Consider the following 25,540-nt stretch of genomic DNA (forward strand, 5'->3'; position numbering starts at 1 on the left):
CGAAATATTGTTCAAAACAGCATAGTTTCGAACTATAGCTTGCACAGCAAAATGCCTCGACAGCCATCACACTTCATTTAAAGGTCTGAATGCCACTGAATCATGCTCTGAGGCGTCAACGATTTCTTGAAATTTAACTCTTTCCGAAATAGATTTACTAAACATAGAGTACACAGTTCTGATAAGAGTTTCAATGTCTTGCATCAGTTTGACTTCTCTCCATGTATCAGTTATTCCTAAATCTTCATGATGTGCTACACAGTGTTGCTGAGTTAGGTGTGGGATTTCTTTTTTCAACTGTGCTGCTACTCCATCTTTTCTTCCTAACATAAGAGGCTCCGTCCAATGTAAACATAACCATCTTCCTTAAATCAAGCTTGTTTGCTGTATAAAAGAGTTTGATGGCAGATACCATTAAAGCAGCATCGCAATGTTCTAATCGCAAAATACCACCAAACAATATTTTGTAATCCAAAGCATTGCTAGGCCGATACTTAAAGTAAAGTATTAAGCATTTGAGAAAGATATGTCAGTGCTTTCATCAAAGGTTAAAGTGTGAAACAATGCTGAAGAAATTTCTTGCATTATATCATTTTGAACAACGCTGTTGATGACTTTAAGAAATTCAAATGGGTAATTTTTACTTCTCCAAACTATCTGGCAGCTTTACAAATTTGGCCATGTGTTCATTTATATCTGTAACAGCCAGCATAGAGGAGTTCAATTTGATGGCTAGCAAGACGCTGTCAATCAGGACCTTTATCTCATCTGGATTTGAACGTTTCTGTTCTACAACGATTTGCCTCCTTTGCTTTTCTTCAACCCACCGCGAAATAGTGGATTCATATTTTTCAATTTTGTTACACTGTCAATGTAAGATTTACTTACTAGATGTCTTTTGAGGAAATCCAGTTTCCAGACCTTGTTCCAACTTTTACCCGTAGAAAACTCTCCTACAGCTTTCGCTTCAGCGCAGATCAGACAAATGACTCCTTTATCTTCATCATACGAAAAAAATTTCACACAGGGCTAAACGAGTTAAGCCGTGCGTATTAGTTTGCGGTATTAGTTTCAACAGTCTCATCTAGCCATTCGGATTTAAATGATGTAGCTGTTCTCTTGCGTTTAACACCTTTACTCATTTCGGTTTTTATGCGTTCAAATCTTATTATCTTAATTGTAATTAACCTAAATATTATCAATTTATTTAAACTTAACCAGTTGACACTATCTTTTTCTAATGTTCTTTATAAATGATTTATATTACCACATGGCATCATATACACTCACCACAAATGTGCCCAAAACACTCTTATTCCAGATTCATACAAATGTACACACACATCCAAATAAACCAAGAACCTGGTGTATCTATTAATAACAATATTGCTGTGGAACCACGTACAATTTTTCTTACATTTGTAGGACCTCTACGCTACATGGGTGTGTAACAAGTGCACCCCATCTGTAGTTTGCAGGTCCAAAATTACTTTATTTAACTTCAACCATACTCTTTTTTAGAGTTTTAAACGAATTTTTAAGTGATTTTCTTGTTATATATAAAATTGTTCAAAGACCCCACTCTTCAAAGTATCATAAGCATACTGTGCTATCGATATATATGAAAGCAACAGCTCTTCATTACCAATATTCATTTAAACCACTTATCGGAGCATAATACTCATCTCTAGTGTGACGCACTCATAGCATCCTCCCGTCCCGACACGATCGTGTTTCGGACCGTCCTGGTCCTGCTTCAGGGGTAAGGTGTAGATTCCAGTCCTCAAGGGTCTCCAAAAAACGCTGTACTCACGGTTCCCATTCCAGTTCCTATTTCCTTTTGCTCCCGTCGATGTCCTCGGCGGCCATTTTATCAAAACATGGCATCATTTCCGGTATAAGTACGCGAACGGCAGCATCCGATCTCACTGCTGCAGTCTTCTATCAGGTCATCCTCGCTAATAGGTAGAGTCTTCTATCACGTCGTCATGTGCTCCCACAAATGGGTGAAGTTTTCTGCCACGTCATCTTACGTGATAATTATTATAGCGGGTGTAGATGGAATATAAAAAACTGCACGATATATCTCCTCACAATGGGTGCTAATAGAAAAACGTGTCAAAGTCTCAAGCATCACCATAAAGAGTTTTTAAACACAATCAAAGCAAGCAATAAATACAATTTCAGCTAAAGTTGAAGCAATCAGTTCAAATCAATGAATACCAGTTTATTTTTTCATTTAGCCCCGATGGTTCAACTGTATTTAAACTGTGTATCCAGAAGTGCTCTCTGCGGTTTAGGGCGATCTGTATGTCACCCCCCCGAATGTTAGCCTGCACATGTTCAAGGATGGACCATTTTAGATCAATAAATTGGTGTCCAACACTCAGACAGTGTTGTACTAATGGAGCAGTAAGCTTTCCAGTCCTAATACAACTTCTGTGTTCTATTAGACGTGTGCGAATTTTTCTCTTTGTACGGCCAATATATATTTTGTCACAAGGACATTGGATCACATATATGACTCGTTCGGTGTCACAATTGGTTAATACAGGTTGTCGTATCACTCTGGTGGATTTGGGCACACACCATTGTGTCCCAGTCATTGTTAATGCACACATATCACAGTGTCCGCAGGCCTGATGGCCCCCTGTATTTGGGGAACACCGGGACGATTGAAATGTGGAATGCACCACCAAGTCTCTGATGTTAGACGCTCTCGAATACGCAAATCTAGGAACAGACTCAAAAATCTGATGGAGAGAAAGTACCTGCCAATGGGATTTAATAATGTTCACTACGTCCTGACTGCGGGAAGAATAGCGCAAAATACATGTTAAGTCCTGATTAGAAGATTTCTGTTGATAGTGTAACAGCTGCTCTCGATTAGCAAATAATGCACGCTTGTATGCCTTCTTAACTATGGTCCTAGGATATCCTTTCTGAATGAACCGAGCAGTTAATTCTGCAGCCTGTTTTTTGAAATCTGCATAATCTGAACATATTCTGCGCAAACGCAGAAATTGTGAAATAGGAAGACCATCCTTGAGTTTGGTGGGATGGTAACTAGAATATTGTAAAAAATGATTACAGTCTGTTTCCTTCCTATATAGTGTAGTAAACACCTTCTGTCCGTCTCTTTGGATAAGAATATCTAAAAAAGAGACCGAGTTTCGATGATATTGGGCCACAAACTGAAGATGGGAATTAAATTGATTTAATTCGTGTAGAAACTCTAACAGCTCTGCCTCTGATGAATGCCAAATGCAAAATACGTCGTCTATATATCGTCTCCACATAGTGATCTTGGAGTACCACCTGGAGGTGTATAGAAATTGGGTCTCAAAATTGGTGACATAGAGATTTGCAATATCTGGAGCTACCGTTGCTCCCATTGCTACTCCCTGTATTTGGAGAAAAAATGTCCCATCAAATATAAAAAATTTTTTGAAAAGCACCAATTTAAGTAGACATAAGAGAAAATCAGTGGGAACCTTCTGTGGACGAGGTCTTGAATGTAAAATCCCTTCTATGAGGTTGTAAGCTTCATCCTGAGGTACATTAGTGTACAACGATGTAATGTCTAAAGTCACTAACCAGCAATCATTTGGGAGTGCTGGCAGCTCTGCTAAAAGACGTAACATATGGGAGGTATCTTGCAGAAAAGAGGCTGCTTCTTTCACAAAGGGTTTCAAGAAAAAATCGAGAAAGTTGGAAAGCGGCTCTAGAATAGAGCCTCTGCCCGATACTATAGGGCGACCCGGAGGTGCTCGGAGATTTTTATGGATCTTTGGCAAGGTGTATAGCGTGGGATGTCTAGGGTGAGCAACTTTTAGAGCTCGCGCCTCTCTAGATGTCAGGAAACCTTTGTTCTTCCCTTCAAGGATAAGTTCATCAATGGCTTCTTGTAGTTCTATGGTGGGATCAGTGCTTAAAATAGAGTAATATTCATGATCTTGTAACTGTCGTTGAATTTCAGCAACGTAATCATTCGTATTCTGAATGACAATTGTGCCACCCTTATCTGCTGGTTTCACTACAACATTAGAGTTGTCCGCTAGCTCTCTAATCGCTTGATATTGCTCATAAGACCATTCTGCAGTATAGTCTCTCTGTTTGCTAATGTATTTTTTACCTAATTTGTCAATGTCTCTTAAGACAAGTTGTATGAAGGTCAGAATGGCAGGATCGATGGGACCCGGGGGCAGCCATGAAGATTTAGGCGAAATAATAGAAAGATCCCCCATGTTTTGCTCTGTCTTACTGAAGAACAGTTTCAATTGTAAACACCGAAAAAATCTATGTAGATCAATGTATGTTTGGAACCCATCATATTTGCTGCAAGGCACATAAGACAGGCCCTTCCCTAAAGCCATATAAACCTCAGCTGATAAAGTTGTTGTGGATAAATTTAAAATTGGTGTTGCTGTTGAGTTCGCTGTTGAGCCCTGGTTACCGGTCCGTTCCATCCTCCTGTCTGTGTTGATGCTCTGGTCCAATCTGGTGGCCTGGATCGAGAACGGCCCCTGTATGGGCGGGACTTGTAAGTCCCGCGGTTGGACTCTAAAAAAGAAGAGGAAGACTGAGCCCCCGATGATTTATTTGCCGACTTGTCCTCGTCACTGTTTGATCCTGATTCTTCTGAAGAGTCTTGAAACGTCACCCGAGGGGGTTTACAAGTGTCTTTCTTATTTTTCCAAAAATAGATATTTTCTGTATGATAGTCGGTTTCGTCTCTCCTGTATTTTTGTATTTTAAATTGTCTTATTTGATTTTTAAATTGGGCTATGGTCTGTTCTAGTTGTTTCTGTGAGGATTCTATAATCTCAGCACTGTGTGTAGTTTGTAAATAATTGCGTATCTCTTCAACTTCCTTGTTGCTGTCCTGGACGGATATGGTGGTACGTTCCACAATAAGTACCATTAGATCCAATGAGCACTTACTGAGTACTGCTATCCATTTTGCTACAAATTCTTCATCCTCTTGAAAGACTAAGGGGCCCTTTTGTATTCTCAGGCCACGTGGGATCATCTGCCGTTTAATATATTCTACAATGGTAGCTTGATGTAACTCTCCTCTGTCTTAAGAGACATTGACAAATTAGGTAAAAAATACATTAGCAAACAGAGAGACTATACTGCAGAATGGTCTTATGAGCAATATCAAGCGATTAGAGAGCTAGCGGACAACTCTAATGTTGTAGTGAAACCGGCAGATAAGGGTGGCACAATTGTCATTCAGAATACGAATGATTACGTTGCTGAAATTCAACGACAGTTACAAGATCATGAATATTACTCTATTTTAAGCACTGATCCCACCATAGAACTACAAGAAGCCATTGATGAACTTATCCTTGAAGGGAAGAACAAAGGTTTCCTGACATCTAGAGAGGCGCGAGCTCTAAAAGTTGCTCACCCTAGACATCCCACGCTATACACCTTGCCAAAGATCCATAAAAATCTCCGAGCACCTCCGGGTCGCCCTATAGTATCGGGCAGAGGCTCTATTCTAGAGCCGCTTTCCAACTTTCTCGATTTTTTTCTTGAAACCCTTTGTGAAAGAAGCAGCCTCTTTTCTGCAAGATACCTCCCATATGTTACGTCTTTTAGCAGAGCTGCCAGCACTCCCAAATGATTGCTGGTTAGTGACTTTAGACATTACATCGTTGTACACTAATGTACCTCAGGATGAAGCTTACAACCTCATAGAAGGGATTTTACATTCAAGACCTCGTCCACAGAAGGTTCCCACTGATTTTCTCTTATGTCTACTTAAATTGGTGCTTTTCAAAAATTTTTTTATATTTGATGGGACATTTTTTCTCCAAATACAGGGAGTAGCAATGGGAGCAACGGTAGCTCCAGATATTGCAAATCTCTCTGTCACCAATTTTGAGACCCAATTTCTATACACCTCCAGGTGGTACTCCAAGATCACTATGTGGAGACGATATATAGACGACGTATTTTGCATTTGGCATTCATCAGAGGCAGAACTGTTAGCATTTCTACACGAATTAAATCAATTTAATTCCCATCTTCAGTTTGTGGCCCAATATCATCGAAACTCGGTCTCTTTTTTAGATATTCTTATCCAAAGAGACGGACAGAAGGTGTTTACTACACTATATAGGAAGGAAACAGACTGTAATCATTTTTTACAATATTCTAGTTACCATCCCACCAAACTCAAGGATGGTCTTCCTATTTCACAATTTCTGCGTTTGCGCAGAATATGTTCAGATTATGCAGATTTCAAAAAACAGGCTGCAGATTTAACTGCTCGGTTCATTCAGAAAGGATATCCTAGGACCATAGTTAAGAAGGCATACAAGCGTGCATTATTTGCTAATCGAGAGCTGCTGTTACACTATCAACAGAAACCTTCTAATCAGGACTTAACATGTATTTTGCGCTATTCTTCCCGCAGTCAGGACGTAGTGAACATTATTAAATCCCATTGGCAGGTACTTTCTCTCCATCAGATTTTTGAGTCTGTTCCTAGATTTGCGTATTCGAGAGCGTCTAACATCAGAGACTTGGTGGTGCATTCCACATTTCAATCGTCCCGGTGTTCCCCAAATACAGGGGGCCATCAGGCCTGCGTCACTGTGATATGTGTGCATTAACAATGACTGGGACACAATGGTGTGTGCCCAAATCCACCAGAGTGATACGACAACCTGTATTAACCAACTGTGACACCGAACGAGTCATATATGTGATCCAATGTCCTTGTGACAAAATATATATTGGCCGTACAAAGAGAAAAATTCGCACACGTCTAATAGAACACAGAAGTTGTATTAGGACTGGAAAGCTTACTGCTCCATTAGTACAACACTGTCTGAGTGTTGGACACCAATTTATTGATCTAAAATGGTCCATCCTTGAACATGTGCAGGCTAACATTCGGGGGGGTGACATACAGATCGCCCTAAACCGCAGAGAGCACTTCTGGATACACAGTTTAAATACAGTTGAACCATCGGGGCTAAATGAAAAAATAAACTGGTATTCATTGATTTGAACTGATTGCTTCAACTTTAGCTGAAATTGTATTTATTGCTTGCTTTGATTGTGTTTAAAAACTCTTTATGGTGATGCTTGAGACTTTGGCACGTTTTTCTATTAGCACCCATTGTGAGGAGATATATCGTGCAGTTTTTTATATTCCATCTACACCCGCTATAATAATTATCACGTAAGATGACGTGGCAGAAAACTTCACCCATTTGTGGGAGCACATGACGACGTGATAGAAGACTCTACCTATTAGCGAGGACGACCTGATAGAAGACTGCAGCAGTGAGATCGGATGCTGCCGTTCGCGTACTTATACCGGAAATGATGCCATGTTTTGATAAAATGGCCGCCGAGGACATCGACGGGAGCAAAAGGAAATAGGAACTGGAATGGGAACCACGAGTACAGCGTTTTTTGGAGACCCTTGAGGACTGGAATCTACACCTTACCCCTGAAGCAGGACCAGGACGGTCCGAAACACGATCGTGTCGGGACGGGAGGATGCTATGAGTGCGTCACACTAGAGATGAGTATTATGCTCCGATAAGTGGTTTAAATGAATATTGGTAATGAAGAGCTGTTGCTTTCATATATATCGATAGCACAGTATGCTTATGATACTTTGAAGAGTGGGGGTCTTTGAACAATTTTATATATAACAAGAAAATCACTTAAAAATTCGTTTAAAACTCTAAAAAAGAGTATGGTTGAAGTTAATTAAAGTAATTTTGGACCTGCAAACTACAGATGGGGTGCACTTGTTACACACCCATGTAGCGTAGAGGTCCTACAAATGTAACAAAATTTGTACGTGGTTCCACAGCAATATTGTTGTTAATAGATACACCAGGTTCTTGGTTTATTTGGATGTGTGTATATCATGTACTCAGTCATCTAGCTGCTGATGCAGAGCATAGATTCTTGTACGTATCGCTAGTGTCGGCGGCATGGGACAGACTTAGTTTTTGGGCTCTCGCCGGGCGCTTATGGCCTGTATTGGACGCCGCCGGGCTCGACAGACCCTCAGTCTGACCTGCTACGGCCATTTATTGTGTCCTGTTCACGGAACGGGTAGAGATCGGCAGGGGCTGCGGGGGATCGTCGTGGACCGAGGAGAATATCTGGGGGATGAGCTGGGGGTGGGGACGCATGCGTACGCCCGAGAGAATGGATCGACACCGGGTTTACATGTTCGTGCCAGACTGGTCGGGCTACGGAGCGGGACCCGGGACCGGATGGGGTACGTGTGTGTATTGTGTAGCCTAGCAATGCTAGCATCCCATCCACTTTGGAGCAAGTGTTTAAACCAATACTATGGACTCTGTAGAGATGAGTCAGAGATCTCTTAACCCACAGAATGGCACAGACATTATGTAGCGCACTTTAGGTGTCTCCCATCATTGCTGTGCAAGTATAATGATTTTATGCCTAATAATTTGCCTAGTTTTTGGAAAAACTCTAGGATTAAAAACTCTGGGGTAGATTTTAAAAGTCCTGCGCGTGTAAATCCTGCCGGATTTACACGCGCAGGGCACTTGTGCGCCGGCGCGCACAAAGCCCCGGGATGCGCGTAAGTCCTTGGGCTTCGTAAAAGGGGTGGGAGGGGCGTAACTTGCACAACAAAGGTGGGGTGGATTTAGGTAGGGCTGGGGGGTGGGTTAGATAGAAGAGAGGGGAAGGTGGGGGGATGCGGAAGGAAAGTTCCCTCCGAGGCAGGCTGCCGATTTTGCCCAGCCTTGCGCGCACCGACCCCGGATTTTATAAGATACGCGCGGCTACGCACGTATCTTATAAAATCCAGCGTACTTTTGTTTGTGCCGGTTGCGCGAACAAAAGTACGCGCACGCGTACTTTTTTTAAGATCTACCTCTCTGTGCGCTAAACTTTGTACCATGTGCGCGGCCTTCACGGGCCATGTGCGTGCGCACAGCTTAGAAGGAACATTGCTCCTGAGCCAATAAAAACACCTTTTCTTACCTGGCCTATCTTCCTAAACCTATTATGTTTGTGGCAAGTTTACTTCTTGGGAAATACTGGCTGCCTAAGGATGCTCGTCACAAACAACAACAGCCACAAGAACAGGCAAGGGAAGTTCCAACCCCTCCTAGGGAAGTCCTTGCACCAGTACCTGAGCCACTGGCCCCACAGGGAGAGGGTCGGTGCCTACGGTAGCACTTCGCATGTAGGCAGGCATTATGGAGTAGATACAGGGAGTGCATCTTTCCTTTGCAAACCTCATTGCTGGGCATGCCAGAGGATTATGTGGTTAGCAGGTATCACTTCAGCTCTCAGGCTATCCTGGAATTAAATGAAGAAATACAAAGGGATCTGGATCCGATCACAGAGAGGTCCCACGCTATACCAGGGCTCACCAAACTATTGGCCACCCTATATTTCCTGGCATCTGGCTTCATCCAGACAGTAGGGGTCGTGGGGGGAATGTCCTAAACCATTTTTTTCCGCTGTCTGGGCCAGGTCATAACAGCTGTTTCTGACCCTATTAATCGCTACATAGCAATTCCTCAGGATGGGCAGGACTTGATGGGATTGAAAAGAGACTTATGCCATAGCTCACTTTTCCAATGTTCTGGGAGCTATTGACTGCACTCACATACCCATCATCCCACCCCATGATACGGAGGAGATCTTCCACAACAGAAAGCTCTTCTATTCTCTCAATGTGCAAGCAGTCTGTGAGGCTCGATTGCGCATCCTTGATGTGGTGGCCAGGTAACCAGGAGCTGTGCACTCTTTGAAAATTTTGAGGATGGCCTCTATGGTGATGGTCGGCTCGTAAGTAAGAGATGCTTTTTTTCTCTATTCCCTCTCTGGCTATGTGTTTTCAGCAACTGGCACGGACATAGGGGGATTGTGGGGGAGGTAACAGCATCGCGGACAAAAGTGGCTTCTATGGTTAGGTCTACATGCCATTGTGTCAGGACCTGGCTTTCTCTCCCCATGCTTGAGAAGCTTGCTAATATTGGGGTAGATTTTCAGACGAGCGCGAACAGCCTACTTTTGTTTGCGCTCCAGGCGCAAACAAAAGTACGCTGGATTTTAGTAGATACGCGCGGAGCCGCGCGTATCCACTAAAATCCTGGATCGGCGCGCGCAAGGCTATCGATTTTGTATAGCCTGCGCGCGCCGAGCCGCGCTACCTCCCCCCGTTCCCTCCAAGGCCGCTCCGAAATCGGAGCGGCCTTGGAGGGAACTTTCCTTTGCCCTCCCCTCACCTTCCCCTCCCTTCCCCTACCTAACCCACCCGCCCGGCCCTGTCTACACCCCCCCCTTACCTTTGTCGGGGGATTTACGCTTCCCGGAGGGAGACGTAAATCCCCGCGCGCCAGCGGGCCTGCTGCGCGCCGGGCCGCGACCTGGGGGCGGGTACGGAGGGCGCGGCCACGCCCCCGGGCCGTAGCCACGCCCCGTACCCGCCCCCAAAACGCTGCCGACACGCCCCCGGAACGCCGCGACGACCGGGGCCCGGCCCCCCGACACGCCCCCGACACGCCCCCCTCCGAGAACCCCGGGACTTACGCGAGTCCCGGGGCTCTGCGCGCGCCGGGAGGCCTATGTAAAATAGGCTTCCCGGCGCGCAGGGCCCTGCTCGCCTAAATCCGCCCGGTTTTGGGCGGATTTAGGCGAGCAGGGCTCTGAAAATCTACCCCATTGTGAGGCCAAACAATGAATTTGCCACAAAACTTTGTGTGTGAGCATGCACTACACACTTTCTAGGGGTTCACTTTAAACATTAGCCTTTTCCGATCCTCCCATTTGGAGCAGTTGAAATGTCACAGGTTAATCACAGCCTTTGTGTCCCCACTGCTAGCGCTCCCAGATTAGGTGTGCCCTGTTAATGATGGGTCAGCCAGGATGACTTGTTTGGGTGACTAAGGAATTGGATCAAAGAAAAGCACTCTATCTGATCTACTTGGATTTCAGCAAAGCTTTTGATACGGTCCTGTGTAGGAGGCTTGTGAATAAAATGAGAAGCTTGGGAGTGAGCGCCAAGTGGTGGCCTGGATTACAAACTGGTTGACGGATAGAAGGCAGTGTGTGATGGTAAATAGAACCTACTCTGAAGAGAGAACATGTTAAGCGGTGTATCGCAAGGATTGGTGTTGAGACTGGTCCTGTTCAATATCTTTGTGAGCGACATTGCAGAAGGGACAGAAGATAAAGTTTGTCTTTTTGTGGATGATACTAAGATCTGCAACAGAGTGGACATGCTAGAAGGAGTAGAGCGAATGAGATGTGATTTAAGGAAGCTTGAATAGTGGTCAAAAATATGGCAGCTGGGATTCCATGCCAAGAAGTGCAGAGTCATGCATCTGGGGTGTGGTAATTCAAAAGAGCTGTACATTTTGTGGGGTGGATTGCTTTTGTACATGGAGCAAGAGAGGGACCTTGGGGTGATAGTGTCTAGCAATCCGAAGATGGTGAAGCAATGTGACCAGATGATAGCTAAAGCCAGAAGAATGCTGGACTGCATAGAGAGAGAGGAATAACCAGTAAGAAAAAAGAAGTGATAGTCCCCTTGTACAGGTCCTTGGTGAGGCCTCACCTGGAGTATTGTGTTCAGTTCTGGAGACTGTATCTCAAAAGGGACAGAGACAGGATGGAGGCGATCCAGAGAAGGGCGACCAGAACTGGTGGGGGTTGCCATCAAATGACTTATGAGGAGAGTCTGAAGGATCTGAATATGTACACCCTGGAGAAGAGGAGGTGCAGGGGAGATATGATACAGACCTTTTCTAATTGACAAACCTTTTCCACTGGAAAGAAATAAGTAGAACTAGGGGTCACGTAATGAACTCCAAGGAAGACAACTCAGAATCAACCTCAGGAAATATTTCTTCACTGAGAGGGTGGTGGGTGCCTGGAATGCCCTTCTGGAGGAAGAGGTGGTGAAGACAAAAATGGTGAAAGATTTCAAAGGGGCGTGGGATAAACACTGTGGATCCCTAAAGGCTAGAGGATGGAAATTTAAAAAAAGAGTGCATGGGGTAACTTGCTGGTGTAGCGGTTACTACCCTTAACCAACAAGCCTGATACTTTGGATCGAACTCCAACATTGCTCTCCTCTTCAATGGCAAGAGGTAACAGGGAATTGGACTCAGACAGCAACCAACAAGGGCCCTGACTTTGACGGTTTGGGAAACTAAGTAAGGTGGTGACTTGTATGGCGCAGCAGATTCTACCACAAGCTTGCTATGCAGACTGGATGGATCGTTTGGTTCTTTTCTGCTGTCATTTTCTATGTTTCTATGTCAGGCACAGTTTGTCTTGCCCATCGCACAGGTAAATGAGAAGCTGCTGCCTGTGCATTTTTAGGCCTAGCATATTCAGTGTGTTAGGGCAGACAAAGTTGTATTTCTAGAGGACATACTACAGAGCAACATTCATACCAAGAGGTTTTTCTGCTATGAAGTGGTTTTTCTGATGTACCACTTCAGGGTTTGATGACTGTTACGAATGAGTAGTCTTAGCTTGGTTGTGAGGAGCAGCCACACATTTGGGGAAATCCCCAGATGCAGTTTCCTAGTCTGGATGATCTGACACAGATTAAGCTAGTGCTATAGTGTTCATATAGTGTTATAGAAAAAGGTGGCATAAACTTAAGGTAAGGAAATTGGCTTTTAAGGCTCATGCTAAGCTAGAGGTTAGTTTCAACTGTCTTATAGATTGCTGTGGGTTGCCAGCCATATGTCAAAGTGACGGTGGTGTGAATAATGCACCCATTCTCTTTGCTGCAGGAGATTCAGGATATGGTTGCAGGACTTGGCTTCTTACCCCCATTGCTATTCCCAACACACTGGCAGAGATGAGGTACAACAAGGCCTTATAGTCTATCTGCTGTGTCATAGAATGCACCTTTGGAGTTCTCAAAAGTAGATTTCACTGTGTAGACAAAATGGGGGGAGCTTTAATGTATGCCCCACCCAGAGTAGCAGATGTAGTGCTGCTCTGCTGTGTATTCCATAATCTTGCTCTATGGCGTGGGATACCAATGGAGATACTTCCTGATCTACTCCAGGATGTCCCATGCGCACCTGCAGAAGTCAAGGACACCACGCTAAGTGGCAGGCAGCTTTGGCAAAGCCTCATAGAATGCTACTTTCCCTATTAGGTCTCAATTACCCCTTCCCTTTCCATGGAAGGGAGGCCTGTAGAGTGCTTGCAGATGCTTTCCTCTATCATCTTTCTTTTACTCACTGGTCCTCTGTCTGGGTCAGTGTGTAACAGAAGCTACGTATGCCTAGTTACACTTCATCTAGACAGTGGTGCAGTATCCTAGTGGAAAAATTGTAAAGATAACACCAAATACATGTGGCTGGCCTAATGTTTTCTGACTGATAGTGAGTCTAAAAGAGGCCTGTGTCACAATAGTGTTCATTTAGGACTGCTAACATAGTGTGCATAGCTTGTCCTGGCTTGTGGCATTTGGCTTGGCGGGCCTGCCCCCTCGAATCCTGTCCTAGCCCTCACATGTTGGTGAGATAGTGTCATAGGTGTGATGGGACTCCAGCTGGGCCTTGAACATGGAGAGCAACAGTTCTAGAAATTCTATAAATCACTAGCTCTGAAGCTTAAAAGCATAGCCTAAAGCCACAGGTTGATAGTTTAAAGTATCAGTCACAGAATTGCCATTATACAGCCTCATCCCATAGCTGATAACCGTATGCATGTGAAGTAATGCACATGTACATGGGATGCTTTGTGTCAAATGGGCCTGCAAAAACACTGCTGACAGCACTGCCTCAGCTCTTTTCAGAGTCTGTGCTGACATCATCTAGCAGGCCTTTAGTAAAGCACTTTTCAAATATTGTGGCATTCCCACTATGCTCACAGGTCATTGTAAACTAGCATATCTCTTTGGGGTTGCATGCACCCATGCACACATGCACCCTGCTACACCTATCTAGGTAAAATGTCAACTATCATGTACAGATGGTGAGGGCCTTGGCCATTGGGATGTCATGTTTGTTATGTTAGCTTCTTGGAGAGGCTAGATACTGGTCAGACTGTGCTCGATATGTTTTATGTATATACTTAGAAGTGGTAGCACATTTCTGCTGTTGATTTTAGGGGGCAGGTTTAGCAGCAAACGTTCGCCACGCCGCTTGTCCACTACACAACCTTTGCATTAGGCACCTCCTATCTACTTGCAGGCTGCTCTAACACCATGTCAGCAGCTGTGTGACACCTGAGGAGTGAGGAGGTTGTGTAGGTTAGAGAATCTGCACAGCCCAAGAGCAGACGGCTATTGGGCCTGCTGTTGTTTGGGACCAGGCAGACCTCCACAGACTGGTTGCTACCCCTGTACTGGCCTGGCATGTGGATCTGCATAATACCTGTTTGCCAAGGATGTGGAGAAGTTGCCTAGTGATTAGAGCAGCGGGCTGCTTCTTGTGAACTTGGGCAAGTCACTGTACCCTCTGTTGCCTTAGGTACAAAATTAGATTGTAAGCTCTGTGTGGATAGGGAAATACCTATAGAACCTGAATGTAATCCACTTTGATGTACACTTTAAAGTGCTGAAAAGCAGAATATAAAAATCTAAATAAATATCTTCACAATGGAAGAGGCCAATGGTTTGTTAAAGCTGCACTATGACCTTCGCATAGCTGCATAACCTATTGGTTCCCAACAGAGTGAAGACATAGCTACTGCACCACTAGCTAAGCATTTCTATACCTATTCCACCTGACTGCATATGGAGGTGAACACTAACTAGCTAGTGCCCATATCACATACAGGCCCATGTACCCAAGAGTTAGCTAAGAGTATGCTCTCTGGAGAAGGCAACTGGAGCTAATAGTGAAGCCATGCCTCCTTTCCAGCTGGTTCAGCTAATAATTCATTATGGTCTCTATTTGTGCTGGTGCCGGTACTGTGTTGGTTGTGACATGAGCTGATGTTTTGGCCTCCGAAAGTGGAATGAGGGGGCTGGTGGGCTGCTCCTGCTGTGAGTGTCTGCTGCCTCATGTTGGCGATGTGGTATGCTTGAGAGGTTGCGGTGACTCAACTGGCTCCCACTGCAGGCTGGGTTCCTCCATGAAGGCTGATATGTTTAGGCTCACATTGAATGGGCTTGCTGATCCGAGGGGTTCTAGCATCTGCCTGTGCTCTGGAGGCTCCTCCTCCTTCTCACTGACCTGTGTCTGTGCGTCTATCAGCAAGGGAGCACGGAAAAGTGCTGCTGCGCTTGACGGCTGGGACTGGCAGAGTCCTGGGCGAGAGCTGTGGAAACAAAGAAGACGAAAATTTGCGGCTTTTGGCCTGTATATACGTATGCACAGGCTTCTACAGTATAATGCACTTTTAGCAAGGCTAACGAAGGAGGTGTATCCATGGGCACGCTCAGATCAGGCTAGTAAAATGACACATGTTTTTTTCAAAACGTGCATCTACAGGTTTGTCCCCGCTCAGCCACCTGGGCAAACCAATAACGGGTGCAAAGTATTTAGGCACATGGCAGTCACTGATTTATTTTTCAAAGGGAAACACCATGGTACTGGTTCCCTTTTTGAAAACCAGCATTGATATACACGGTTACAGCTGCCCCACGTGTGTCGCAGGCAATGCTAATTTTGCTCTTTCATTCCCCCCCCCCCCCCCCCAAAAAAAAAAAGCAATATTCCAAGCTTTCAGTGTAACATAACAGGTCTGTCTGCATAACACCCTATTTGGAAATTTACCCCTGCATAGTGGGTAAAAAGTACAAGTGTATTTAATAGCAAAGTTACTTTCATCAACATAAAAATACATTTCCAGGCTGGCTCAGTCTTTTGCACCCCGGGTTGGCCGAGGGATACGACAGAGGCAGCATGGGTGGTGGATGGATTTGGGGCGGGGTGTGGGTACACTGAAGAGAGAGAGAGAGAAGTTGCATCATTAATATCTATACATTAGATGCCTTGTCCATATTGTTGCCTGGCACTGAATAATACATCAGTAATCATAGCGGAACATATCAATAACGCAGCCGACCAAGCTTTTCCCAGTTCGCATACGGTGACCCACAGCAGCCTTGTTTTGTGTCTTGCATATAATAAATCAGTCCTTCCAAGGAGAGAGATTTTTTTTTTCTGCAGTTGACTAAATATTCTGTCTGCAGTTAAACATTTAAACTGGCATTGATTAGTGTTCTGCACCATGTGATTTGATGGAAGTCTTCATGGCAAAATGGATAAAACGTATTCAGTAACTACTGTTCTGTTTTTTTGGGATTTGTTTTTTTTGGGGCTTTTTAGGGCAATGCAGGTCCTGCAGCTTTTTGGCTTCTCTTGTTTCTTCTGAAGCACCCTGACGCTATGGCAGCAGTTCAAGCTGAATCAGAGAGGGTCTTTAAAAGCAAAGGACGGATACTACAGGAAATGGAAGGCATTAAACAAGAAGTGCTGGATAGTACTCCTGTTTTTGGTGAGTTTGGTTTTTTTTTTTTTTCCTTTTGATACATTTATTTTCTGCGTTATGCCAGGGAAAATCTTTATAAAAATTCCTTAAAGCAAATGTAATCGCCTGACAGGGTACATAAAACGATGGAAGAGATTCAGCCTTTATTTTAGGGTCATCTGTCCAAATTTGTTTGGTGGGTTCTAAAGTTTGGTCATACAGATGGTGATGTGGGCCTGAATGATAACAGCAGGAGTAGTAAATAACTCTGTCCTCTGGACTGACTGGTCAGGGAGGATTCCCTGCAACTCCCATACATGAACTCTGAGGCCATGCCTCACCCAGGTGCTAGCTAAATAAATGTAGCAGACACCTGGTTTCAAACTTACAAACCATCAGCTTCATTTTTCTAGGTGAGCCAGCCAGCAGCTGTTTACATAGATGTGAAGCAGTTTACAAAGTTACTCACTGAATACGTCAGAAATTAATGGGCTTCCAGCAGTCACAATCACATATATTACCTAACTGACTTCTGGGAACCTAATAGTACATTCGTTCTTCTTGTTTCTCATAACTGAGTTTACCATGTATCAACCTTGTGGATCAGCCTGAATGCTACAATTACTCTTACATTGTACCTCCGTCCTAACCCCGTTTAAGGAAGGGGGTTGACTCTGTAACCCATATCAATATTCATATCCAGTGGAGACCAAATGCAGCTTTCCATTTATATTATCTACTCACACTCCTATGGTCATCCTCCCCGTGAAGGTTCCCAGGACCACTGCGTTCCAGGAACGCTCTTCATTTCCCCAGTATCGTTCCCTCAGAGGGAAGGATGGCTTCTTTTGCATTTCTCCTCCTAGTCCATTCTCACTTCCACCTCCTGGTTAGTACTTTGGGAGGAGGTAAAAAAAACAAAAACCTCTCTTCCTTCCCAGCCTCGGTCCTCTCCCTTTTGAGGGAAATATTCCCTACAGGGTCCCACTCCCGCCCCGCAGGCTAGCTACTCCAGCTGGTCACATCTAAGGAGGTCGCTATTTCCCACCCTACTCTGGAAAAGGCAGAACCCAAAGGACATAATCCCTCCAAAAGTTCCCAGTTTTATAGGTTCCGTTTCCTAATCACCCAATCGTAACAGCTCAAAGCTTTAAGGGAACATGCACACTATTTCCCCAACATCACATTAAAAGAGAATGCTCAGACGGGTGGGCGGGGGATCCAAGATGGCGGCCGCTTGAGAGGGACGGGAAGGCAGCTTTAAACCTTTTTCCTCGTTAATGAGCTTTTTTGCCTGAAAAACTGCTTTAAAATGCCTCACACTAAGAGGAAAGCACGGCTTCGTGAAAGCACGGCGACTCCTGGTTCAGGAGATTTAGCTCAGGCTACAATACCTGCCTTCTTTACCTCGACACCCCAACCGAGAGAGACGGGACGGCAGGCCGCGGTGGACAGGGACGCGGAGCGTACGTCCAGGTCCCAGGCCGATGAAATCTCGTTAAGTCCCGGCGCACCCGAGACTCCCTCCCAACCACAGCGTCTGGAGAGCCGCGAGATAACGCTGGCTCCCTCGCAGGGGAACCTCGTGGGGCCTGGTGCCCAGGAAGAGAGAGACCCGGAGGGAACATGATTGCTGGGTACATCGTTACCCGGCCCGACACTGTTTGAAGGAAGAGAGACTGTTACTGGAGCCGCTAATGTTGGTGAGTCTCGACATTTAACCTCCTTCCTAGTAAGGCCTGAAGTGATAACGATGGACTCTATATGGGACGCTTTAGCTGCCGTTGAGAACACTGTTATCAATTTATCTAAGATGTGTGTGGATTCACATAAACGCAGCATTGAAAATGAAAAGAGAGCTGACCAGCAAGAACAAAAAATTCAAGTTATCGAAGAGAAAGTTAAAAAACTGGAAAGTTTCCAATATCACTCAATTCAAAGAGAGACAGTGATCGATAAAAAAAATAGAAAATATGGAGAATACGATCAGGAGTACAAATATCAGAGTATTAAATTTCCCTGTGATCTCTCATATAATGCCGCAAGAATTGTTTAAAAAATATTTAAATGTGATATTGAAAGTTCCCTTAGAGGCTGCTCCTTTAATTACAAAGGTATATTACATGCCGTCAAAGAGAGAAGAACAGCAAAATCCAGAGCAGCAGCAACGGCAGCAGCAGCAGGCTTCATTGAACATCACTGATATATTGGAACTCTCACATGAGGATATGGTTCAAGAAAGGGGAACCTTGTTTGTATCTTTTGCGTTCTTGTCTGAGAAGAACAATATATTAAAGTTATTCTTTCGAAATAGATCTACAGAATTTTTTGGCCAAAAGGTTTGGCTTTTTCCTGATATCACGAGGTCTACTCAGGAAAGGAGGAAAAAATTTCTGCAAATGAAGGAAGAAGTGATGGCTATTTGTTCTAAATTTTTGCTTCGTTATCCCTGTAAATGCGTAGTCAAGTACAGGGACTCTGTATATGTTTTTTTTGAACCATCACAATTGCGTTTTTTCATAGATTCTCATCAGTTATCTGCGACATAGATAGTGACAGTGGGTGCTAAGTAGTAATGAATCGGTGGGAAATCGGCCTCCTTAATATTTCTTTTTTCTTGTTACTTTGATATGCGCTCTGAAGGTTTCCAACTCCCCCAAAATTACTTAATTACTGTTGATGGTTATTGTTATATTATATTGAGTGTATATTTGCTTAACAGGGGATACCATGTAACCACTTTTTCAATCACAATGATTATTTGTGTATTAGTGTAAAATTTAATAAATAAAAAATTAAAAAAAAAAAAAAAAAAAGAGAATGCTCACTCATAAAATGCCATCCAGTGGTTTTCTAGTACTTCTACAACAACTGGTCTATAAAACATTTTTCAAATATGATTGATATGATAACCTCCGGTTCTCCCCCAACCTCTTGTAAGGTTAGTAAACTCGAAAAGAGTGCACCATATTTGGAGGTCTCCCTACACAAATTAGAAAAAAAACCCACACTAAGGCCTGGATTTTCTAAAATCGCAGGCCTTGGTGAATCGCGCGGTACTGGGGGCGGGGGTGAAACTTGGGGGCGGGCCTGCGAAAGCCAGCAGCGATCGCACCACCGCGGTGCGATCCCTGCCGGTTTTCACAAACCAATAGCGCCACCGTGAAAGGTGGTGCTATTGGGCGCATTACTGGCGGCGATAAGGAGCCTTACCTTTTCGCTATCAGCGATGTCTTCACCCTGTCCGCCCCGGTGCCGCCCCGACACCTCCCCTTCCGGTGCTGACTCCGTCCCCATCTAACTATCACACACGAAAAGGGACTTTTCATATGCGAAAGCTATAGAAAATGACCCCCTATATCCAGATCCCACTAGCTTTTAATTTAAACATAATTGGCACCTTGAGGCATACAGACATATGGGGTCAATTTTCAAAGGGTATAACTACTATATTTGGAAATTAGCCAGTTAAAACTCTGCTTTTAAAAATCCCCCCCCCCCCCCCAATACTGACTGGTTAAATTTAAGTCCCTCATACATAGAAACATACATACATAGAAGTGACAGCAGAAGAAGACCAAACGGCCCATCCAGTCTTCCCAGCTCGCTTTCACACCTATTTGTTTTCATACTTATCTGTTACTCTTGGCCCTTATAAGTAACTTTTTGGTTCCTATTCCCTTCCACCCCCCCCATTGATGCAGACAGCAGTGCTGGAGCTGCATCTAAGTGAAGTATATAGCTAATTGGTTAGGGGTAGTAACTGCCATAATAAGCAAGCTACTCCCACGCTTGTTTACCCTGCCTGTGCAATTCAGTCCTTGTTGGTTGTCTGAATATAAATCCTCTTTACTTCATTCCCCCCTGCCGTTGAAGCAGTGAGCTGTTATGCTCAGGCTCGTGGACCCTTGGGCCGACGGGAGGATGGAATACCTTGGGATGATGGTCCGTAGGTTCTTTCGTCGGGTGGCGAGGCAGGAACAGAGGACGTGACCAGCTGGCCCTTGGCACAGGAGACAGAGGCAACCGTGAAGGCGGACGAAGAGTGGTGAGATGAAGAAAGGAAGTGTGTCTTCGCCACTGGAAGTCTGCGATTCCCCCCCCCCCCCAGGAGGAGCCCGTAGGGACCCAGACCGCTGGGACTTAGGTGGACCTTTGAGAGGTCAAGGAATCGATGCAAGGGCTGACTGGAGCTTCGCCCTGGAAGCCCCCGGTCCCCCCGGGAGGAGCCCTTAGGGACCCGGACCGCTGGGACTTAGGTGGGCCCTTGGAGATGGTAGTCCGGAAGAAGTCCAAGGTCAAAGCCAGAGGGTCGTTGCTCACCAGTCCGAAGTCACACACCAGAGAATCGCCACTAGCCAAACCAAAATCAGGAACCAAGAACACCAAGACGAAACAGGAACAAGGATCCGAAGCACAAGGAACTCACCAAAGCAAGCAGACTAGACAGCGCTGGAGAATGTTGCCAAGTCAGGGAATGGTCAGAGGAAGTCTCCTTTTATACTTCCTCTGGCCCGGTGGATTGAGACCAGCTGAAGGCAATTAAAGGGACGAGGTCCCTTTAATTCTGGTGAGGAGGCGCAGCCTCACGCCTAAGATGGCGGCGGCCATCTTGGATCTCGGGCCGCGGAGGAGAGCTGCTAGCTGCCGCGAGGGAGGAGCAGGACGGCTCCTGACCTGGTGGCTAGCCCGGAGGCCCACGCCCAGGCGATGGGCAGTCTTCCCCGACACTGCCACCGGCAGCCCGGCACGGAATTCAGGTAGGGGGCTGCACCCGCGGGCGCGGACCACAACATGAGCTGCGCTGGATATGCATTGAAAGTGAAGTATCAGGCTTAATTGATTCGGGGTAGTAACTGCCGTAACAAGCAAGCTACACCCATGCTTATTTGTTTACCCAGACTATGTAATTCAGTCCTTGTTGGTTGTTGTCTGAATATAAATCATCTTTTCATTCTCCCTGCCGTTGAAGCAGAAAGCTATGCTGGATATGCCTTGAAAGTGAAGTATCAGGCTTATTTGGTTTGGGGTAGTAACCGCCGTAACAAGCAAGCTACTCCCCTTGCTTTTTGTGGATGCAAATCCTTTTTTCCACATTTCTTCTTGCGGTTGAAGCATAGAGCAATGTTGGAGTCGCATTAATTGTGTGTATGTTTATTGAATAAGGATATTAATCTCCAGGTAGTTGCCGTCATTCCCGCAAGCCACCACATGCCTCTTCTCTTCATTCACATTCTCTAGACTTTATGGATCCACAGTGTTTATCCCACGCCCCTTTGAAATCCTTCACAGTTTTGGTCTTCACCACTTCCTCCGGAAGGGAGTTCCAGGCATCCACCACCCGCTCCGTGAAGAAATACTTCCTGACATTGGTTCTGAGTCTTCCTCCCTGGAGTTTTAAATCGTGACCCCTGGTTCTGCTGATTTTTTTTTTTTTGCAACGGAAAAGGTTTGTCGTTGTCTTTGGATCATTAAAACCTTTCAAGTATCTGAAAGTTTGAACCATATCACCCCTCTTCCTCCTTTCCTGCAGGGTGTACATATTTAGATTCTTCAATCTCTCCTCATAAGTCATTTGATGACGACCCTCCACCTTTTTGGTTGCTGTTCTCTGGAGCGCCTCCATCCTGTCTCTGTCCCTTCGGAGATATGGTCTCCAGAACTGAACACAGTACTCCAGGTGAGGCCTCACCAAGGACCTGTATAAGGGGATTATCACTTCCCTTTTCTTACTCTATATTCCTCTCTCTATGCAGCCCAGCATTCTTCTGGCTTTAGCTATCGCCTTGTCACATTGTTTCTCCGACTTCAGATCATTAGAGACTATCACCCCAAGGTCTCTCTCCTGCTCTGTAGATATCAGCCCTTCTCCCCCCATCGAATACAGTTCTTTTGGATTTCCACACCCCATGTGCATGACTCTACACTTCTTGGCATTGAATCTCAGCTGTCATATCTTTGACCACTCTTCCAGCTTCCTTAAATCCCGTCTCATTCTCTCCACTCCTTCCGGCGTGTCCACTCTGTTGCAGATCTTAGTGTCATCTGCAAAAAGACAAACCTTACCTTCTATCCCATCCGCAATGTCGCTCACAAAGATATTGAATAGGACCGGTCCCAACACCGATCCCTGCGGCACTCCGCTTAACACCGCTCTCTCTTCAGAGTAAGTTCATTTATCATCACACATTGTCTTCTGTCTGTCAACCAGTTTGCAATCCAGGCCACCACCTCGCACTCACTCCTAAGCTTCTCATTTTATTCACCAGTCTCCTGTGCGGGAAGAGAAGTCAAAGAGGAGAAGTGTAGCCGAGAACCAGGAAAACCCATGGTTCAAATCCCATTTCTCCCACCAATGCTCCTTGTCATCTTGGGTGCAAATCACTTCACTCTCCATTGCCTCGGGTGCCGACTTAGATTGTAAGCCCTCTGGGGCAGAGATCTACCTGCTGTACCTGAATTTGTAACTTGCTTCAAGCACAGATTTATTAAGGTAAGTAATTAAATCTAAGATGGACAAATTTAGCAGAGGAAAAAAAAAAAATTGGTGGTTCTAGAGCTTTTGCTTACAAATTTCAACAAAATGTATTTAAAGGCAATATCTAAATGCAAAACGTAATATAACTGACAGCAGCACATTATGTTTTACATATTCTCCCAGACAGCATAAAGCAATCTTTCAAGTGGAAACACACAGGGAAGGTATATGTAATAGACTATTTCTCATTTCTCCCTCCACCCCCTGACTGATGAGCCTTTTGGCATTTGAAGCTTTTACTGGCAAAGCAACCAGCATTCACTGCTGATTCCGGATTTATTTATTTTATTTCAAGGAACTATATGCCACCTAAACCTCAGTTCTAAGTGGCTAACGAAATAACATTCATAATCAATAGAACGAAATTAAACAACAATAGACCAGACAAAAGAAAATATCAACTATAAGGGACAGTCAACGGAGCTCTGAAAAAACATTGTTAGAGGAAGGCCATATTCACTTGAAAGCTTGCTGGAGCAACTTCTTATCTTCTTCTACAGTGCTTATGTCCATCTAGGCTCCAAGTTTAACAAGCTCAGTGTGTGGCAGTGGTCAAAAAAGCAAATAGAATGATAGGGATTATTTGGAAAGGAATGGAGAATAAAACTGACTGTGTATCAATCTATGGTGTAACCATACCTTGATCACTGTGTGCACTTCTGATTATCTCATGCCAATAAAGATATAGCAGAACTAGAAAAGGTACATCTCATGCATTTTCCTTGTGAATATCCTAAAAACCCAACTGGCTTGCGCTTAATATTTTCCTGACAAGTGACTAGATGCAATGTTTCTGGAAGAGCATTCCAAAGCACAGAACCAGCAATCGAAAAAGCTTGCTCCCTTGAATTTGAATTTATTAAAACTTATTGTCCACACCTATCACAAAGAAAACTATTTCAAGGCAGGTTTCAAGAAAACATTCATAAAAATCTCAAATATACACATAAAGCATCAAGCAAGACGGCAAATAACAGACATTAGCAGACCGAGAGCCACATATAAGACTTGACTTGCTACCATTGACAATAAAAATAAATAAATAGAAACCAGCTCTGAAATGGAAATGTATTAGCATGTAATAGCTATGTTGATGGTTCCAGATTATAAACTTGCTTGAAAAGGTGTGCCTTTAAAGCCTTTTTTAATGTATTAACACAGTCTATTACGCTGAACAAAGCTGTCTGATCATTTGAAGTGTGTAAATAGTGAACTTCATTACTGCCTTTAATATGTGATGATAGAGAAAAATCAGAATCAATAATTACTGCGTAGGCTTCGAACATGGTGCTTTACTGGAATGGTGTGATTATTGAACTTCAGGCAAGAAGGAACTTCCTGGAGAGGGGGAGCGTACTGAGTAGACTTATTTCTGTCTTAGAAATATTTAGCATGAGTTTGTTGTGAAATAACCCATCGATAGGCTCATTGAATGCAAAGTGAAACCAATTGTAATGTATCGGACCAAGATGAGGAATATTGAACAAAAAAAACTGGATGCCTGTGTAAATTCTATAAAGATTCCGCAAATTGGAGCTAAGTAAATGTTAACGAGCATGGCAGAGAGCGCAGAGCCCTGGGGTAGGCCAGTAATCTCATCATTCCAGTATGAGCATGTCTCACCCAGTTGAATTTGTTGGGACCTGCACGTCAGTGAGCCATTTGAGTTCTGTTCCAACTGTGGCTTTTCTTTAACAGCCTCACAGCTCTTGCTGAGTGCATCTCCCTCCCACACCTTCCTTTGCACTGTCATCAAGACTCTGTAAGCATGCTCTGGTAGTGCTGGCACTGTCTTTTAAGGGCAGAGTGAAGCATGGTGAAGGCAGAACCAAATTGGGGGGCTAGATGCCCTAGTTGTTACTGCACTGCAGGGCTGCCCAAACCTGTTCTAGGGCTACTGTAGCCAGCTGGGTTTTTAGGTTGTCTACAAAGAATATGCATGAGAGAGATCGGCATGCATTGGAGACCCATGCATATTCCTCGTGGATATCCTGAAATCCCAACGGGTGGTGGGGTCCCAAGGACAGGTTTGGGATTATCTGTTTTCTAATCCTTATTGAACTGTTGTTGGAGGTCTGCAAATGGCCTAATTGCAAACGTGTGTAGCCCCTTCTCCCCAAAGACTGGGATTTTCTAGTTCATCAGACCACAAGCGAGTACTTAAATTATGCATACAATTAGTGGCCCATTTAATATCCACCTTCCTAGGCAAGCCATTTAAAATGCACAGTTTGGCCTAATTAGGTGTGCAGTTTGATGCTTTTGGTATTGAGGCCTGTGATACATGTGAACACATTGCACTTTTCCGTTTTACTGCTTCCTAGCCACCGTTAATTTTTCTTTGTGGCTTTTTGCTTTGTGCAGACAGTGTATTGAATGAGACTTTGCGATTGACAGCAGCCCCCTTCATTACCAGGGAAGTTCTTGAAGACATGCCCCTGAAACTGGCAGATGGCAGAGAATACAGCCTGAGGAAGGGAGATAGGCTCTGTCTGTTTCCGTTCTTAAGCCCCCAGATGGATTCAGAAGTCTACGAGGACCCTAAGGTAATACATCTCTCTCTCTCTCTATCTG

At 44.5% G+C, this 25,540-nt stretch overlaps 1 protein-coding gene across 2 annotated transcripts in view; it reads left to right on the top strand.

Annotated features, from left to right (window-relative positions):
• The window catches only part of PTGIS (prostaglandin I2 synthase), a 76,261-nt gene that overhangs the window by 38,721 nt on the left and 12,000 nt on the right, over window positions 1–25,540 (top strand). For both annotated transcript variants that reach the window (XM_029612723.1, XM_029612721.1), the window contains 2 exons: window positions 16,287–16,455; window positions 25,331–25,512. In XM_029612723.1, coding sequence (XP_029468583.1) covers window positions 16,287–16,455; window positions 25,331–25,512 — 351 coding nt within the window. The remainder of the gene's footprint in view (window positions 1–16,286; window positions 16,456–25,330; window positions 25,513–25,540) is intronic.

This window comes from Rhinatrema bivittatum, chromosome 8 (assembly GCF_901001135.1).
Source record: "Rhinatrema bivittatum chromosome 8, aRhiBiv1.1, whole genome shotgun sequence".
In the NCBI taxonomy this organism is placed as follows: domain Eukaryota; kingdom Metazoa; phylum Chordata; class Amphibia; order Gymnophiona; family Rhinatrematidae; genus Rhinatrema; species Rhinatrema bivittatum.